Here is a 19149-nt window from a genome sequence, read left to right as displayed (position 1 = left end):
TCAAAGATTCTATTTTAAAAAATCATATATATTTTATAATACATAAATATGAATATAAAATGTAAGATAAATATGTAATACATAAAAATGTAAAATAATATGTATATATGTTTAAAGCCCATATAATATTTGCATTGGCAAATAGAGAAGGGAGTAGGAACTGGAAGGAATCTTAATAACAATCCAGTGCATCTCTTTCATTTTACAGATGTGGAAACTGAGGCTCAAAGACTAAGCAATTTGCCCAAGCCTGCTCTGTTAGGCAGGACTAGACTATGGCCAGTTTTTAAAGTTCCCTGTGTGTAGCTAATAAATCATCCTTATTCAGATTCTGTTCTTTAATATTTTGACTTCGTGAGCACTAAAACCAGAAAGTATATTCAAGTCTTATCAATACCACTGTTTCTGATCATTTCTATTTGGATTCTCCTCAACCCCACCCCATTCCACCTCTTTGGATGTCAACTGCACAGATTTGGGTTATCATAATCCTTGGTTTATGATACACTTTCATCATTGTCCCATGGTTTAATTCATTCATTCATTCTAATGTGTAATAATAAGCATTTATGAAATCACCATCCCAAATGAAAATTGAGACCTTGACAATAACGTACATCTACACGTGTGGTCTCCTCCCCCTCCACTGTCTCACTTCCATGCGAGGTAAGCATCTGAACTCATGTTCATCATTACTTTGCTTTCCTGTTTATGTAGTTTTATTGCATCTATATATTTTAATTTTAAAGGGTGTTATGTTGTATGTAATCTTTTGGAGTTCATTCTTTTCACTTCTTGTTTCAATTTTGGTTGTCTCTTGATCTGAGGAATTTTTTCCAAAGGTCTCATGATTTTCTTTTAATTCATCCCCATAGAGGGGATTTATGCTTGCCCAGTATTGACGTACAATCAAGTGATTGATCTGGGATGTATGTGAAAAATTTTTGGCTGATAAATATTCTGATTTTTAAAAATTGAGATATAGTTAACACATACCATTATATTAGTTTCAGGTGTACGACATGATTCGATATTTGTATTTATTTATATGAAATTTTACAGCAATTCCCAGTCAGATCAAAGGCAGAGCACAAGAGAGTTGTAGACTGCCATTTTGGAGACCCAGCAGGCTGTGTGGAGTGAGCAGGGCACTGTCGTGGCTTTCCTAACTGGACCTTCATCTTGTAGATGGGTGTAATCCCAGCGAAACATTTCTCTCTGCTGCCACATCCAACACTGGCCGCTGGGTGTGGCAGCTGTCGTCAGGAACAAGTTGTGGGTAGGTTACCATGATGACTATCCCTCGGAAGGAGGCACCAAGGCAATGAACATTCCTACAGGCCCCTCAGCTAGCTCTTCCACTCCTTTCCCAGGTTAGAATGTCCTTCCAATCTTCAGGGATTTAGAAATACTCTTTACACAGATGGAAACAATAATAGTAACAAGCTATTTCACCAATAACAGTGAGCTGTTTCTTCACAAACCATGAATCTAAGACTAATTATAATTTGTTTCCTAACTTATATTAACTCTTACCCAGATTCCAGCTGCCATGGTCTTTTCTGCAGAATTTGTTCCAGTCCCTGCATCCTAATCTACATGTGAATTTGAAATTCTAACCTTTCCATTTCTCAACTTCACAGACTCTTTCCCCTGAACTCCCAGTCTTACTACTTTTTTCTTTTCTCCCATTCTAACAAATTCTAACTAAACACAATGAATTGCTATTTACTTATTAGCAAGTTAGACACTGGGCCAGCTGCTCTTTTTGCATCATCTCATCTACCGTATCCTGTTCAATGAGGTAGTAACATTAGTTTACCCATTTTACAGATGAGAAAACTGAGGGCTGATGAGATGAATTTGGCCAGGGTCTGTATCTCTAGTGACTAGGATTAGAACTAGTGTTTTTGTTTTGTTTTGTTTTACTTTTATATTATGACGCCTTTGGCTCTAAGTAAAAGAAAACTTAAAGTGGCCTTAACAATAATGAAATTATTTCATAAGAAGGTTGGTTAAGTCAGAGGCTCAACATTACCATCAAGGACCCAGGCCTTTCTATTCTGCCATCCACCCTGGATGGATTCAGGCTTTGTCCCCAGGTTAGCTTAGCTTTCCACAGGTTTCATGATGCCTGCCAAGGTTCCAGCATCACATCCACAGAATTTCTAGAGGCAGGAAAAGACATCATTCCTTCTTGTCCATCTCTCTCTAATTTGTTATGCATCTTTTTAAGAGCAAAGAAACTTTTCCCAGGACACTCCTTCACCCCAGCAGACTTGCCCTCATATTGTCCAGGTTGCCACAAGCCCATGCCTAACCACTCACTGGCAAGGGGAATGGGACTACTATGATGGGCTTAGACTAATCAAGACTCATTCCTATGGCTGGCTCCAGCTTCCCTGAAGTTCCTGACTGCTTGGCAGAATGAAATTAAAGTTCTGTTAGGAAGAAGGGAGACGGGGGTAGGGAATAGGTATGAAGTGTGCAACCAACAGTGTCTGTTACAGAATCCAGAAGTCCAGGTTGTTAGCCTTGACGTACTCCTGCTATTCTGGGCTCTCCCCTCAGCTCCCACCCTCACTCTAGCATATTTCCTGGGAGCCAAGTCCTCTCTAACTCTAGCTCTAAATAACACATACCAAGTGTCCACATACCAAGTGTCCTTGGCAGAACACTGAGGAACGTGACATGTATTCTTTGAGGCCCTCTTGTGCAATTCCCAAGAAGTCAGTGACACATGCTTGGTTAGCCCAGGCACTGGCACAGTCGGGCGTGGGGAGGAGAGCAGAGGCTCTGCGTCCTGGAAAGGTGGACCAGCCTGGCCCTGAACCGGCCGCAAAGTTCGAATCATGCTCCCCTCCCCCCATCTGTTTCCTGGTCTGTACTGCTCTTAGGATCTGAATTGTTTTCTTAACAAATTCTAATTTGCCCCCTCATTAAACCTCAACATTACCTTCATAGCTCCTTCCCTTGAACTCCCACAGTGAGAAAACCTGTAACCCCTGAATTTACTAACCATTCATTGATCTCCCGTTTGTGTTAGACGCTTACAGACAATACTAAACAATAGGAAAGGAAATTAAGTTTTAGCAGCTGGGTGCCAGCTGGTAAGTTCTTTCATACACACTATCTGACTTTATTTTTAACACCACCTTGGTAGGTTAGGCTATTTTAACCTTCATGTTAAGAGTTTAGGGATTTCAGGTTCAGAAGAAGCCACCTGCTCAGAGAAGGTAAGGTCGGCTCAAGGTCACAAGCTGTTCGGAGCCCATGGCTGCCTGACTTCACGCCTGTGCCCTTTCCCCTACCCCACCATTCTGGCTTCAAGGTGTTTGTTACAAAGCACATGTGCATACATTAATCTGAGCCTCACAACAGTAGCAGGGTGAATAGCAGCACCTGCATGTTATAAATGAGGATAGTAGGGTTCAGAGACACTAAATGACTTGCCCGTAGGCACGTGGGGCACAGCCACGCTGTCTCCTACTGCTCTGCACCTTCTGCCGCTGTAGAGCGTGCCTGGCAGAGCAGGGCATATTTGTTGAATGGACGATGCTCCGTATTATAGTAGTACTTCTTGTCCTTACATGACTGAAAATAAACAATGTCACTGCCTAGAGGTCTTTAGGTTCCTTTTCTCCGTATCACCTCCCCCCTGGGCTTTCCTAGGAACTCCATCACCTTCAACCAAGACTCCCAGAGAGTAGAATACACATCTCCTCAGACAGGTGCTTAGAGAGGGGCTTAAGAAGGAAGGGCCCTCTTTCGAGACAGAGCTCAATGGGCCTGTCAGTTTTTGCTCCCCCACCTCCCACTTCAGGGCTTCCTTTGGTTCTGCAGTGGCGAGGCTGTACGCAGCCTTCTCCCTGTCCCCAGGTGGCAGGGCTGCCCTTGATCCGGAGTGGACGGGCCAGTGAGCCTCTACCCCCCTGCGGTCCGGGCCCTGACAGCCCTCACACTAGTGCCCCCACCCCTCTCTCCTCCCCGAGCCCCGCCTCCTGCCTCTGGCTCGGCCTCCCAGCCCTGGACACAGTCGGCACACACAGCCCAGGAGCTCGGCTCAGAGAAACGAAGGGAACTTCGCCTGGGTTCCCACGGCTATGGCTAGCACCTTCATACCAGGGCTGAACCCTCAGAACCCTCATTATATCCCAGGGTAAGACTTCTACCCAGAGCACACACGTTTGCTTCTGGGAACGGGTGTAAAAGGGTGTAAAAGGTGGCAGAGTTGTGCCACCTCGGCCTTGGGGGCCAGGTGGACATTCTGGTATGGGAGGCTTACGGCTGGGATGTCTATGATGTTGGATGGAAAAGGAAAAGCAAGGGAACAGTAGTAGCCGGGCCTGCTATGAAGCTTTGTGTTGTGCTCTCCATGGTAACAGGGTAACAGCGAGGGGAAGGGTTGAAAACCCAGACAGAGCACTAAGAAACACCTGCTCCAAATATATACACAGCTGAGTCCAGAAGAGATCAGGGCTTCAGAGGTCTCTGCTTCTGCCTCTGGGGATGGTGAGGCTGGGGATTCTGGAGGTGAGTGGGTGAGACTTGTGCTACAGGTACACTGGACACTGCCCGCTACTTCGGTTCAGCATGGGCCAGACCTATGGGCAGATGACTGGGCAGCTACTTCGTGGCTCTCCTGGCCTAGCCTGGACCCCTTCCCACCGCACACTTCTGCCTCCCATCCGGCCTCCAAGATCTCCCGAGGGTCCCAGGAAAAGCCTGCCTGTCAGGCGTGGACACAAAAGGCTCAGCTCCAGCATGATCCCTGGGTACACAGGTATGTACACAGGTATGAACAGGTACCCCCCCATCCCAGAACATGGGTCCCACACACTAACAAATCGTCCTTGCCCCCTGCCTACCTAGGTTTTGTACCCCAGGCACAGTTCATCTTTGCCAAGAACAGCAGCCGGGTCTGGGCTGAGGCTCTGAACGATTTCACTCAGTGGTATGGGCGACAGAGGAGTCAGGAGCTGCCAAAGGAGGCCAAGGGAGAGAAAGACGTGGAGAAAGACCAAGAGCCAAAGCTGGAGGCAGAGCTAGAGACGGAAAAGGAGCCAGAGCTGGGGCAGGAGGTGGAACAAGTGAGACCGAGAAGGCTGATGGGGAGTACGAGGCGGGAGTGGGGAGCCTTACCTCTGTGTGGCCAGGTCTGGGGTGGTCATGTGTAGCATGGCTGTGGGACAGGGGATGTGGGCTAGACCGCCAGCTTCACCTCCCTGGGAGCTTGTGTTACAGCCCAGGGGCTGAACTTGATAGCCCTGTTTTTCTTCTATCAACTTCTCCTCAGAAGGCTTCCCCTTATTCCATGGATGACAGAGATCCTCGCAAGTTCTTCATGTCAGGTGAGAGGAAGTGGGTAATGACCAAAGGCCTGGGGAGGTGCCCAGGAGGTACTGACTTAGTATCCTCCTCCCCTAGGCTTCACTGGTTATGTGCCCCGTGCTCGCTTCCTCTTCGGTTCCAGCTTTCCTGTGCTCAGCAACCAGGCACTGCAGGAATTTGGACAGATGAAGCCAGGGGGCAGATCCCAGAAGGATCCTAAACATCTCCCCTCACTTTCCAGGACCTACCCTCAGAACCTGGGCCTTTTACCTAAATATGGGGGCTATGTGCCAGGTGAGGACAGCCCCCAGAGGGAGGTTTTGGGGACTGGAATATTTGTGTGTGTGTGTGTGTGTGAGTGTGTGTGTGTGTGTGTGAGAGAGAGAGAGAGAGAGAGATAGGTGGAGGTGGTTTAGGGCTTGGAACTAGTAGATATGGGGGGACCTTGGGTCAGCTTTATCACTGGGCAGAAAAGGAAACTGATGCAGCTCCTAGGGGGTGGTTAGGACCAGATTTTGAAGGATAACTTGGAGGTTCTAGGCAACTGGCTGAGAAATAACTTTTCTATGCCTCTGGCTACAAATGATAGAATCTTTTGGCCACACAGGGTATAAGTTCCAGTTTGGCCGCACATATGGGCATCTCACCCATGATGCTCTGGGCCTCAGCACCATCCAGAAGCAGCTCCTGGCGTAGGTACCTAGACTTCAAGTTCTCTCTTTCCTTTTCATCCTATCCCAGCCATCCTTTTGCAAAGAAGAAAGATGGTCTGGAGGGTGGGAGAAGGCACAAAGAGAGAATGGTTTGGAGGCCGAGCACCTTTTTTATTAATAGGTGTAATAAATAAATAAATAAATACATAAACAGAGCCTGGGCTCCTCCTCCCTCCTCTGACCACCAGGCACTGGCCGCAGCCTACTTACAGCTGGGGGCTTAGGGAACTGGCCCCAATACTGTCACCCATCCTTCTCACCACCTGGCCTAGGGACCCCCACAAATGGGCTTTCTGGTCACCTCCCTCCACAGGGACATGCCTGTCTGTACCCATGGGAGGGCTGGCCAAGATGGGCTGGGGAAATTCTGGCAGCCCAGTGCTGCGTCCCTTCCCTCCTTTCCTGGGGGAAGATCTGGACGAGGTCACTGGGACAGTTAAGGGGGAGTAATTGATACTGAGCACAGGGATATGTGGCCCCCAGCTCTCGGTCTACTCTCTGTAACCAGGCCAGAGGGCTTGGAAAGGGCTCTCAGGCTATGAGTCTAGGGGTTGTGAGGGTCCCTGAGGCCACCAGCATGCACAGGGCCTCAGTTTTGGCTGCTTCCAGGGGTTGGACTTGGAGTTGGGGTCAAAGTCACATAGGCCAGAGGCACCAGGCCAGTGTCAGGGCCACGGCTGCAGCGCAGCCAGTCTCCTCCGGCTGGCCCCAGCACCCGCAGGATGTCTCCCTTGTGGAAGCTCAGCTGTCCAGGGCCTGTGGCCAGATGGTGGCACAGTGCCTTCACCTCGCTGGGGAAACAACAAATGGAGGTCAGAGAAACCCCACCCAGAGCCAAACCCAGCCCCCAAATCCTTCTGCTCCCAGGGCTCACCATGGAGTGCTGGAAGGCAGGGCTGGAGAGTGTGGCTCCTGCAGGCTCTCCTTGGGCTCTGGCTCCCGGCGGGCACCCACTGTTTGCGCCACTAGCTGGAACATGGACTTGTCCAGGCTGAGCCAGTCCGAGGGTAGCCTAGGGGATAGTGGCCGGGCTCTGGCTCTGTCTGTGCCCTGGCTTACAGCAGGCCCCCCTGCCCGTCTGTCTACACCAGGGGCTGTCTCTTACCTGTTTGTGGGCCGGGCCTCCCGCTGAGCCTTTCGGGACCCAAAGAGGTGTCCCCACTTGATGACCCCAGGTGAAGGCTCTAAGGCTCCTTCCTCGTTTTCTGCTGGGGGGGCAGTGGACCCCTCCCTCTCCCGGCTGCGCCTCAGCTCAGCCAGTACAGAATCAGGGGGGCTCCCCATCCAGAAGGGCCAGCCCCTCTCCCGGCCAAGGGTCTCCTCAGGGGCAGGGCAGGCCTCAGCTCCCTCTACGACTCCCTCTCGGGGGGGTGGCCCCGCACCTCCTGTCCCTTTCTTTTTCTCACTGCTGCTGCCGCTGCTGCTATTGCTGCCACCCCGGGGGAACCTAGAACCCTCAATGGATCCATCGATGTAGACCTGGGAGCTCTGCATGAGCTGGTACCACCAGCCAGCCTGCCCACTTCGGGCCCACCTGCCACGCCCTGAGCTCCCAGCTGCCTCTGTCTCCTTCTCTTCTTCCTCATCTTCTCCACCTTCTGGGGCCCCCACACCCTTCACCCGCTCCCCATGGGCCGCCCCGTCCATGTCTCCAGGGCCCTCCTGGCCCCGGGAGCGGGCCAGCTGCAGTGTCGAGTGGGCGGACAGCAGCAAGTCCTGGGACACCCGCAGCAGCTCCTTGTGCTGCCGCTGCCGCTGCCCGCTCTGCAGCAGCCGGTGCTGGAACAGCAGGTCGAGGCTGAAGGGCAGGAGGGCCAGGGGCTGGAGCAGCAGCAGCAGTTCCTCCAGGAGGCCAGGGCACACTGTATGCGCTGCGTTCAGGAAACCCCACGGCTGGTAGTGGGTCTGGATGATATCTAGGGGAGAAAGAGAGAGGGACTGAGCCACACAGAGAAGCAGAGCCCGGCCTGGGCTGGGCCTGTGAAAGGCAACCTGGGTGGAGCCACTGCGTACTGCTGCACAGGCTGTGTGCCGGGCCACTTAGATGCACTACAGTGTAAACAATGCCTTCTGAAGTTGTGCAGTGCAGAAGCTCCACAATCTTAAGTGGCAGCCGTGAGTTCAGAGGAGAGAGGTTCCTGGCCACCCTGACTCCCAGATTGCCTGAGTATCCCGCTGACTCCAAGGCTCTAACACAAGCAGAAGCTGGGAGAGGACTTGGGTAGAAGCCCAAGCCTTGAGGATGAAAGCTTGTGTGGTTCTCCTCCCCACTTCTAGTATCTGAAAAGACAGCTGTGCCTCCCTCTTTTGATCCTCCGATGTCTGGCCTCTGTTGAGTTTGCAAGACACAGCAGGGTTCTGAGCATTACCTTCATGGTTATAGAGGTGATTAAACCAGAACTCCAGGGACCGGATGCTGTAGGGAGAGAGGTGAAGAGAGTTGAGTCTTGTGTGGATATAGCCAGATGGTAAGATACAAAGAAGACAGATATGGGGGGGTCACGCACAGGGCAGAGGTGTAGGTGAACATCTCCCTGCTATGGCAGTGATGCTACCTGGTTAATAGGGAGGGGGTGAACATGTGATTCACAAGCCAATCACTGCCTCTTAGAATGGAGTTGGCTTGCCCATGACCCAAGAAGTCAGGGCAGCTGCTGAGTGAGAGTACAGGATAGCTCAGGACCAAAGGGGATAACCTTGGCCCATACTTGAGAAAAGAAGGATACTGTGATGTGGGTGCCAAGGTGAAGTGGGTCAAGCAGGATTTGGAAGCAGTGCTGGAATGGACAGGATCAGGGTTACAATATCCAAAGAAACTGAGCACCAGGTTAATTTCCAAATGAGCCAGATTATAGATTTGTAAAAGCAGAAGACCATGTTGGTGATCAGTGCCAGAGACTGATGGGTCTGGTGGGAGACCAGTGACCTACTGAGAGAGGCTGTAGCTTGATGGGGAGAGAGTGAGCCTGGGCCCTGGCCAAAGATCCTGCAGATCCACCCTTTCTGACCCAGTCTAGGGAGCTGGTTCTTCGGAGGTGCCAGAGCCCGGGGGAGGGGACAGGTGGTTTGTAGATTTCCACACACTCACTTGAGCAGGCCGAGGATGAAGGCGTTGAAGCGCATGGTATGACTGGTGAGCTCTGGGAATTGGCTGACTTTGTTGTACAGGCCGTGCAAGACCTTGGTGGATGGGCCTGGGAGGAAGCCAGAGTTGGAGGTCACGTGCCCAATCCTGGAACCCTAAAATTCAGCCTGGGGTCCCTATCTTGCCAGCCAGCACTTACCTAGTTGTGTGGAAGCCTCAACCACACTCCACGGGGTGTTCTTCCGTTGCCCAATGATGACATCTAGCACAAAGGCCTTGAGCCCGTCCTCCAACACTGCCCGGACCGCAGGGCACAAGTACTTCAGAACCAGGTGGCCTACATTGGGGCTCACAGAACTATTCCCCAGCTTTGCCTGTGGATGCAGTAGGGAAGTACAGGGAATCATCTGGAGCCTGACCTTGGTCCTCTCTGACTCTCTTAGTCCTTACGGTGCTTCTCTTGCGATCCCCATCTCTAAGTACCCAACTCTGAGTTCTAGAGGCAAGAGAGCAAGGGCAGGTGGTAGCAGAGAATAGGTGAGGGTCAGCAGGGTAGAGCTCAGCTCTCCACAGTTTCTTGCCTACCTTTACCCCAGGATCCCGGCTTGTGCCAAAATGGGCCACAATGAGGTCTACAGCCGTGTTAATAGCTTTCACCAGCCCTGCAAGTGAGAATTTGATGTGATGGGTCCCTAATCAAGTCCCTGGGCAACTCAGCTGGGACTGAGCCTTCAGTGGGGAGAGGGAAGGGCTTCCCCCCGCCACCACACACACACTCACTCACTCTCTCTCTCTCTCTGTCCCTGCACACACACCAGGCCCTGGCCTCTTCCTGTTTTTGCTCGGTTCTCAAGCCCCTCCTGTTTTCGCCTCCCTGCCCAGACCCACCTCAATGATTCCATGGTCAAGACAGTCAACATCCTCACTTCCTTGCCCTCTTGCTCCAAACCTGGATCACTCTAACCATCTGTCCTCTCCACTCTGAGAAACCAGGCTATTGGCTGTTGTTGGAAAGTCCAGCGCTACTCACACCAGTGCCTGGGCGGGGCACTTCTTTGATGTGTGCCTTGTAGCACCCTTTGCTAGGCTCTCAAGTTGCCTCGCCAGATCTTGACCCCTCTCTCTCAAGCCCTTGGCTCTACTTCACACAGAGAACAGAGGCCACTGGTGATGAATTCAACTTCCCTGTCCATCCAAAAGACAGAACTACATTACAACTGTCTTCCTTCCCACCTGCCCTCTCTTAATCCCTTTCCAACTTGGAGGAAGGTGGCTATTCCCCTTCTTGCCTAAGGTTCTTCCCTCTCCCTAAACTCTGAGTCCCCCACTCTGCCTCTGCGAGGGACTTTAGCTTCATCTTTCTCCCTTTCACAGGCTGCTTCTCTAAGGCCCGCAGTTATGCTCAGTCCTCTCCCCATCATCTCACTTAAACAGGTCTGCTAAATAGACTGGTTCCTTGTCAGTCCTTATCTTATTAGATGTTACCATCATGTTTACCCAAACCGCTAGAGCTTGTAGCACTTGAGCTCCCCCAGTATAGCACATGGGAGTCTCCCTCACTATACTTAGCTCCCTGAGGGAGGAAACTAAAACCTGATTCTTAAGCATCTGATAAAGGATCCTTGCTCACTTGCAAATACTCACGATCCACAGTACAAAGACTTCTGCCTCTTGCCCCAGTACCTGTGCTCTCTAATTCCCTCCCAGCACTTGGAGTTCTAAAACAGGGAAATATTCTGAAGGGCTAGATAGTAGGGCAACAGGCACAAACAGGTAGTGATAGCAGATTTCCCGTCCGGAGCTAGGAGTTAATATTCACCTTTTTTCTGAAGGAGATCAATGGAAACAGCCTCTGAGTTGCCATCTGGGGACAGACAGAACTCAGCTGGAGGCTTCTCAGTCAAGGAAAAGGGGTCTTGGAAGTCAGGGCAGGTCAGTGGTAACGGCTTCACTACTTGACCTGAAAAGAAGAGAAAAATCAATCCCAAGCAATTCTCTTTCTGAGTTGCAGCTCACTTCTGTGCCTCATACCCTCTGAGCCGTGTGATTTTTGGGACTGACCCCTTCTCTATCCCCTCCCAGCTATGGCAGAGCCTGCCCTGGGTTTACTGGGGACCTGGCCCACACACCATTCAGCCGGCAGTTCAGATGGCCAGCAGCACCGAGGGAACCAGGGAACTCAAAGATGGGGTTCCTTCGGGCCAGTCGACCATCCTGTGGCCTTCGGTCTAGGCTCCCTGACAAACCAGGTGGCCCTAGAGGGTTCTTCCTCCTGTATTCCCTCCACTTGAGTGCTTGAGGGGATAGATGGTTGGCTGAAAGCAGAACAGATTAGCAAAAGAGAAAGGAAATAGTTAGAAGACAGCATTTCATACCCACCCAGTGGGCCCATATAAAACATGAGGGTTGGGATGTTAGCCACAGATGCAAACACTGTAACCTCTGACCCCAAGCTGGAGTATAAGAAACCATTCAGTGGGGAGGTAGCTTGCTTGGGGTGGTGTGGGGGGCAGGCACTGAACCTCATACCATTATTGGGCCTGGAAGCCATGCTGCCCTCACCACCTCCCCGGGCCAGGTTCTCTGCCCAGCTGAGGCTAGATCTCCAGGAGCCCAGAGGAGGCAAGCTTCCTGTTCCATGGAGTCGGTACTCAGCCAAGGTCAGTATCTTCTGATGCTCCTTTTGTGGCTGCTGGGAGGTGGCAGGCCGGACAGCAGGAGGACAGGAGCGGCCCCATGGAGGTGGGCTTTCTGTGGCTGTGGTCTGCTCTGGGGGAGGGGAGCACGAAGTGGAGGCAGAAGAGTCGGTGCTGGGCCCAAAGGGGCCGGCACTCCGGATGGGGGAGTAGCTGCCCAGGGGTGACGGCCGTGAGGTTTGTGGCTCAGGCCCAGCTTTCCTGGCACCTCCGCTGGTGGATGCCTGAGACTCCCCTGAAGGAGTGTGGGCTGGGACCTGAGCAGTGGGGGCAGCCAGTGGGGCACGCTGCGGTGCACGGGTGCAGCCCGAGAGGCTGTAGAGCTGGGAGAGGCTGTGGAGGGCCCGGGACTTGGCCAGCTGTTTGGGGAAGTGGTGCTGGAACACGAAGGGCTGGATGGGCAGCGTGGTTGGCCTCTGCTCCTTGCTGTAGCGAAGGACTGGTCGGCTCTCAGCACCACCCCCTGCGGCAACAGGGATGGAGAAGGAATCAGATGAACACTGAAACTCACACGAGGGGAAGACAAGAAGCCGTCAGGAGATGATGCTCCCTGGGGAAAGGGGATGAGAGGGGCAGGACCTGGCTGAAGGAACTGAATGGGGTAGGGGTAACTCAAGTTTGTGGAATGTGCTCCTCCCGTCTTTTGTAAAACTTTTCCTAGTGTTTTTATGATATTGACCTGTCTTGTACCTCTTGACTGTTCAGCCCTTCTTCATTTCCTTGACTTCAAAGATGGGCGTATCTTAAGGCTCAATTCTTATATTTCACTCTACACTTTCTTCCCTGCCTTGTTCACATTCAGACAGTCGTACAGGCGACTCCTGAACCCATGGCTTTAGCCCCAACCTTCTTCTTGATCTCTAGATCATTCTGCTTTAGGGTTCTGCTTTCATTTAAAATTTGCCATTTTAAAACACCTCATTCATTCTCCTGATGATTTCCATTTCTGTCAATGGCAGAAACATCATTTTCTCTGTTTCTAAGGCCTAAAGACTTGGAGTTAGTAATATATTTTCAGGGTCAAGATGTTAATTTACTTCAAGCTTTCGCCCATCATCCCCTGTCTCCACTACAGCCGACACATTTCATTTTTGAGCAAATCTAACCACAATAAAATATTTCTTTACTTGCAGCTAGAATTAGCCCCCTGTCACCCTATCCACCCTACTCCCACTCTTTCATGATCCTGGTATTGGAGCCCCAGAGTCCACATCTGCTCCCTCTACATAGAGGTGTGTTCCCCAGGAGTGGTCCTCTCCTGTTCTTTCAGCCAATCTTCTAGTTAGTGTCCCTCAAAACATGGGTCTCACTCCAAAACATGGGACTCACTCACACAACAGGACACTGCACAGAGGGAAAGTCTTTGTGTATGGGCTGTGCTGCTAATGAAACACTGCACACACTGTCAACATGTGAGAGAACACAAGGTGGCGCTATAAGCATCCATACCACCTGAAACCCTGGGTGTGGCTCATTGGCACTCCTGGCTCCACAGTTCTGAGGAAGGAATTAGTATCCATACTTGAAAGATCTGGGTATTGGAAATTTAGAGATTAAGTCATTCGCCCAAGGTCACACAACTAGAAAGCGGAAGAGCTAGAATTCTGCTTAAGTCAGAGTTTGACTTCAGGGCTAATGTTCTTTTTACCACATTGTACTACACATGAAATGATATCATGCTGGATTTTCCTATTCCTCGTCTTTCCCCATTTATTTACTTCAGCGAGTCTTAAGGGGATGGTGACCACAACCCTGTAAGGGAGATGTTTCAGAACCACTCTCAGTGGACATTTTCAGACTATACCCTCCTGCTATTCCCAGTCAGTGATCAGAGAACAACCCTTGTCATTCTCCCTTGCTCACTATGCTCCAGCAATACCTTCTTCTGTCCTTCAACATGCCAAGTTCATTAACATCTCGGGGCCTCTTGTTCTCGCTGAAATTGTCTCATTATTCAGGCATCAGCTCAAGCATCACTTCATTAAGACCTTCTCTGACCACCCCAGTCCCTCTGGCAAGTCATGCTCTCATCACCCTGTTTTATTGCCTTTTTAGCCATTTTTCACTATCAGAAATTATCTTATTTGTTTATTGTCCATTACTCCTTATAAGGGCTCCAGAAAAGCAGGGATTTTTAAATTGTTTACTGCTGTATCCCCAGTGCCTAGAACAGACCCTGGTGCATGGTAGGTACTGAATAAAGATTTGTTAAATGAATGAAGCTTCACTGTCATCCTCGGTTCAGTACAGTCTCACTGCATCCAAATCTTCTTACATATACCAGCTTTAGGAAGTATTTTATTTCCTGTGGCGCTACTGCCCACAGAACAAAGTCTAATCTTCTCAGTCAGGTAGGTGTCCACACCTGCCACACATTAGCTGCTCTCCCCTCAAACGTCCACACCTGCCATGCTCATTGACACCACTCTTCCCCCCACCATTCCCATCTTTAAGCACACTGCTTTTCCTACTGGGAATGTCTTCATCCTCTCACTTATTTAAATACCAAATTTCAAGACTGAGCTGACGCTGGCTATCAGAGTGGGCCCTCCCAATCCCAGCTTTACTGTACAGGCTATGTAGAGTATGTCTGAATTAGACTATCTATTCCTACTCTTTTAAAAATCCTCCCTGCTAAGTTCTCAGGGAGTAAGATCAGGGAAGGGGGAGGGGTGTCTACTGTGGGGAGTGGGTATCAGTTCTACCCTCAGGGAATACAGGGAATAAGTTTTCTCATTTTCTATGTGACAGCCCTTAAGAAAATTGGAGATAGAGACCATATTCACCCAAGTCTGTTCTTCTGTGGGCGACACAGCCCCAGCCCCTCAGTTCCCTCTTAAAATGGAGTGTCCAGAACTTCCAGGTGGGCTCTAAGTGGTGCACAAAGGTGAGGGGGACTATCAACTCCTCCCTTCTCGAGTCTCTAAGTGAATCCAACCATTTCAACTTTTTGGAAGCCCTTCCAAACTGCTGACTCATTCTGAGTTTGCAATCAATTAAATATCCCAAATCAACTCAAGTACAGCTTACATTATCAAAGTTCATATTGGTCCCTGAAAGAACAAAACGTTCTTTCCTGGCTTGGTAAAACCCTTTTGAATCTGGATTCTGCTGCTCAGAATCTCAAAGAGATCTCACTTCTTTTGTCATCATTTTTTGATATAAAAAAAAAGTTGTACAGAATCAAGAAAAAAGCCCTGTGGTAAGTCACTGGAGACTTATGGAACAAAACAGCATCTCAATATGAAAATTCTTGATAGCAAAAACACTTTTAAGGCCTCTTCTCCCATCTCTGACCAGGGCTGCTCTTGCCCTCAGAGTGCAAGCCACAGCATCCCCTGTGCCTAGATATCACCCACCAGACACTGCAATCTCAGAAGAGCGTGGTTCCAAAGGACTCTGGCCAATCCCTGCTGTTTCTGACCCCCCTCTTCCCTAGAGACCCTCCTGCATCCCTTCCCCAAGGGCACCTCCTCTGTGTATGTTTAGGAGTGTGAAGTCTTCTGATAGACTGTGATCTCCCTAACAGCAGAGATAACACCATTTATGATTTTTTAACCCCTTTCCTTTGAGAAGCCAACAGACCAACCTAAGGCTACAGACAGCCAATTCCCCTTTATCGACCTTTCCCCTGCTTTATCTCCCCTTTCCTTCCAAACCTTCTGAGATCTGGCTTCTACCCTGGCCACTCCCAAATGCTGCTCTTGGGATTCTTAAGCCTTAATCCTAGTGATTTCTTTTCAGAACTCATTTGTTGAACCTAACTCTTTTTGAAACGTTCTCCTCCTTTGGCTCCTGTGACTTCACCCTCTCCTGGTTTTCCCTCTATTTTCTTGGCTAATTTTTCTCAGTCGCCTTTGAGGGTTGCTCTGCTCAACCTTAAATCGCTGTATCCCCAGGGCTCTGTCCATCATTCCCTTTATACACATTCTCCCTGGATGTTCTCATCCACTCATAGCTTCAACTACTATTTTTATTCCAATGACTCTCTGATCACAGGGGTCTCCTGACCTCCAGGGAGACATCCTTTCTAATCTACCTTCCACCCAAACAATCAGAGATCTTTCTAAAATGCAAATCAAAACATGCCACTATGCTGTTACAAACCAAAAAATGCCACTTCCCTGATTAAAATCCTTTAATGGTTCCATTCACATTCCACTATGGCTATACTAAATTATTTGCAGTTTCTGGAAAGCATCAAGATACTCTGTGCCTTTGTGATTTTGTACAGACTACTGTATGGGCCTAGAATGTTCTTTTTACGAGTCTCCACGAAGCCTATTCCTAATCCTTTCTCTAGACTGTGCTTAAATGTAAACTGTATTAGCACTCCTCTGACATTCTGGTCTGTTTAGCTAACCCTCTCATAGACTAGTACCACACACTGCCATCTCTACATTTTAATTTTGTTTCCTTTTCTGTTTCCACCCTTCATCGCAATTCCTTGAGGACAGAGATTGTTCCTCTCATCTATCACCAGCACCCACTTAACACAGAGCTTTTAAAAAATAATTAGTTAAGTGTAATAAAGTAAATAGGGAAAGAGCTGGCCTGGGAGGCTTAAAGTTTAAGTGTCAGGTCTCAGGTTCTTTGAAGAGTGGCTACAATCACTGGTCAAAGAATGAACTTACTGATACCCAGGGTGGTTTGCCTGTTGGACATTTCCCTTAAACACTGCAAATTCCTTAATGTCCAAAATGGAACTCATGCCTTATTCCTTTTCCAGTAAATCTACTTCTGTGTTTGCACTCCCTAACCACGTATCAACATCTTTCCAGTCATCCAGGCTTAGAATCACAATCTTTTAGGTAGTTCCTTTCCCGATACATCAATCTCTAAGTTGTGCTAATTTTATCTCCTTGGTGTATTTTTTATTCTCCATCCTCCTTCCCCCTATTACAACCGTAGGACATGCTCTGGACTGGAAAGATGATTGATCTAGGCTGAGGAACCTCTAGTGGTATGCGTGGGGTGGTGGGCAGGGCCCTACTACTGAGGAGGCTATGCACACACCCTGGTATTCTCCAGCCTTTAGGTTCCTTACCGTCAGCTCTAGCTCTTGCATCCCTCTGGGTATGGCTGCTGGCTGGGCTCCCTGGGAGAGCAGGCCCTGGATCCATCAGCTGGGCCAGGGGGCCTTGCCCAGCAGCTCTGAGGCCAGCAGGTGGCATCTCATTGGACTGGGGGCCCTGACAGACCTGGGTGGACCAGGGCTCTGGGCCAAGTAGGTCCAGGCCTGGCCCCAAGGGCATGGGTGGTAGGCTATGGCTACAGTGAGTGCCCTCATCTAGTGGGCCCACCCTATCTTGCTGGGTTTCCTGGATGGGTGAGAACTCCAGGGAGGAGTCCCCAGCGCTCACTCGCAGTGGGGGGGAGCCAGAGCCTGCAGCTTTCTTCCGGCCCTTGGCGAGTTCAGCAAAGGAGGTGACCCGCCGAGGTGGGGAACTAGGCCCAGTCAGGGCTGCAGGGCCCTCACTCAGGCGTACTGGGCAACTCAACATGCGTTCCAGTGAGCCCAGGCGGATAGGAGGGCTGCGCTCTAGGCCGCGGTCGTAGCTTCGAGAGCGCGGACGTCCAGTGCTGAGGTTGGGGGGTGAAGTATTAGTGTACACCTGCCCCTCGATCACAGTGGGGCCCATGGGAGCGGGTGCTTCCACTTCGGAGCCCACTGCTTCTTGTTCCTCTGGCTGGACTTCTGGCTTCTGGAACAGGTAATACTCAGAGGGCTGGCTAGGGCCAGGGTCTGGGCCAGGGCCTGGCGCAGGACTTATCTTGGTGTGTTCCTCTGAGCAGCTGGTGATGGAAGAGCCAGCTGGGCTTGGGGATGATTGGGAGGACAGGTCACAGGTGACAAGTTTATAGTAATTCTGTGTGGCCACAACAAGACGGGCCTGGCTCTGGAAGCAGGCTGTGAGGTCAGCCATAGCTGGGCAGGGCTCACAGTGCGAGCGGTAGGAGTTGCAGTTGGCATCAAGCTCAGGAGATGAGGCATGAGGACAACCATAGCCACCTTCCTTCCCTCCGCTGTCAGGGTGGTGGGACTCACAAGACATCTTAGACTCAGCTGGGGAGGGCTGCAGGTCCAGGTAGAAGGCGCTGGGGTCTGAGTGGCTGCAGAAGGAAGAGTCGCTGCAAGATTGTGGGACAGAGTTGAGATTGGCGTGGGAGTTGCCGTGCATCTTGTTGTAGAGGGTACTGAAGGTGACCAGCACACCGTCTGAGCTGTTGCAGGAGGAGTCGCTCACATAGCCCATGGACTGGTCAGCCGCCTCAGACTGACTGGATGTGCTGCTGCAGCGGCAGTGCTGGGGTCCTAAGCCTGAGCATCTGGGGTTCCTTGGGGATTCATCTGAACTGAGTTTCCACTCCTGGTCAAAGGAAAAGCCAGAGGTATCACTGGCTCCACCCCCGCTGCCGCTCCCACCAGGGCCCCCGTACTCATCCAGCTCCATGGTCTCTGCTTCCGGCTCTGGCCGGCAGCTGTGGCTAGTGCTGCACTGCTGGGCATCCAAGGTGGTCACTGGCTCCTGTTCCTGCCCCTCCACCACTCCAGCCCGACTACGTGTTGCCTCCCATGGCCTGCCCACTCTGGGGCCAGGTGGTGGCAGCTGGAAAGAGGAGGGATGGAAGGTGGGCTGGCCAGCCCCGTGCAGGTGGAAGGACTGCTGGGTGGCACTATCACCAATGCTGTCATCATACAGGTCACCAAGTCCTGGCTCAGCAATACCCTCTTGCAGCAAAAAGGGATTGTGTCGTTTAGGGGCCCCGGGGCCTCTTCCATCCCGACCCCTGTTCTTGGTGCTGTCTGCAGATCGCGCAGATCCCCCGGGAGCAGAATGCAAACTGTTGTATAGCAGGGAGTCGGCTTGTCCCAGGTCTTGATCAGGCTGGGTGATGCCCAGCTCAGGTGGGCAGAAGGGATTGGGTCTTGTGCTCCCGCTACCTGCACTTGCCCCTCCGCAGCATTGTCTGTCTGGGACTTGACAATGTACCAGGGGGATGTGGTGGACGATGAGGGTCTCTCCAGTCAGCTTTGGGGGACTATCCATTCTGGAAAGTTCGAACAAGGGCATCAACAGCACCAGACACTGCCCCCGGAGCCCAGTGGGGCAGAACACATTTCATCAGGAGAGCTTGGTACCTGGAGAGAGAGGGAAAGAAAGGGAACCTAATGTCACCTTCCCGAAGTCAGGGACATGCCCTTACCCATATCATTCTCAGACGGAGAAGAGCCCAAGAGGAAAAAAGATTCAGAGTCAAGATGGAGCTGGATAATACAGCCCGTCAGGGCACATTTTCTGCATTGCACAGGTCCAGCTCT

At 50.8% G+C, this 19149-nt stretch overlaps 2 protein-coding genes across 2 annotated transcripts; one reads left to right on the top strand and one right to left on the bottom strand.

Moving 5' to 3' along the window:
• Nucleotides 1-4103: 4103 nt before the first annotated feature.
• On the top strand, nucleotides 4104-6027 carry CIMIP2B (ciliary microtubule inner protein 2B; the record flags this gene model as incomplete). Its single annotated transcript, XM_079707058.1, has 6 exons — nucleotides 4104-4159; nucleotides 4560-4783; nucleotides 4873-5090; nucleotides 5300-5351; nucleotides 5428-5625; nucleotides 5939-6027. 6 exons carry the CDS (start codon nucleotides 4104-4106, stop codon nucleotides 6025-6027), a joined length of 837 nt encoding a protein of 278 aa, XP_079563184.1.
• Nucleotides 6028-6140: 113 nt separating this feature from the next.
• Nucleotides 6141-18901, bottom strand: RUSC2 (RUN and SH3 domain containing 2; the record flags this gene model as incomplete). The annotated part of the gene is made up of 11 exons (XM_079707056.1): nucleotides 6141-6835; nucleotides 6919-7056; nucleotides 7150-7960; nucleotides 8414-8460; nucleotides 9133-9238; nucleotides 9329-9503; nucleotides 9715-9791; nucleotides 10949-11089; nucleotides 11259-11444; nucleotides 11659-12288; nucleotides 16873-18901. 11 exons carry the CDS (start codon nucleotides 18899-18901, stop codon nucleotides 6634-6636), a joined length of 4542 nt encoding a protein of 1513 aa, XP_079563182.1. The 3' UTR covers nucleotides 6141-6633.
• Between the last annotated feature and the right edge of the window lie 248 nt (nucleotides 18902-19149).

The sequence above is a fragment of the Hyperoodon ampullatus genome, assembly GCF_949752795.1.
Source record: "Hyperoodon ampullatus genome assembly, chromosome: 6".
In the NCBI taxonomy this organism is placed as follows: Eukaryota; Metazoa; Chordata; class Mammalia; order Artiodactyla; family Ziphiidae; genus Hyperoodon; species Hyperoodon ampullatus.
This window is presented reverse-complemented; position numbering and strand designations above follow the sequence as displayed.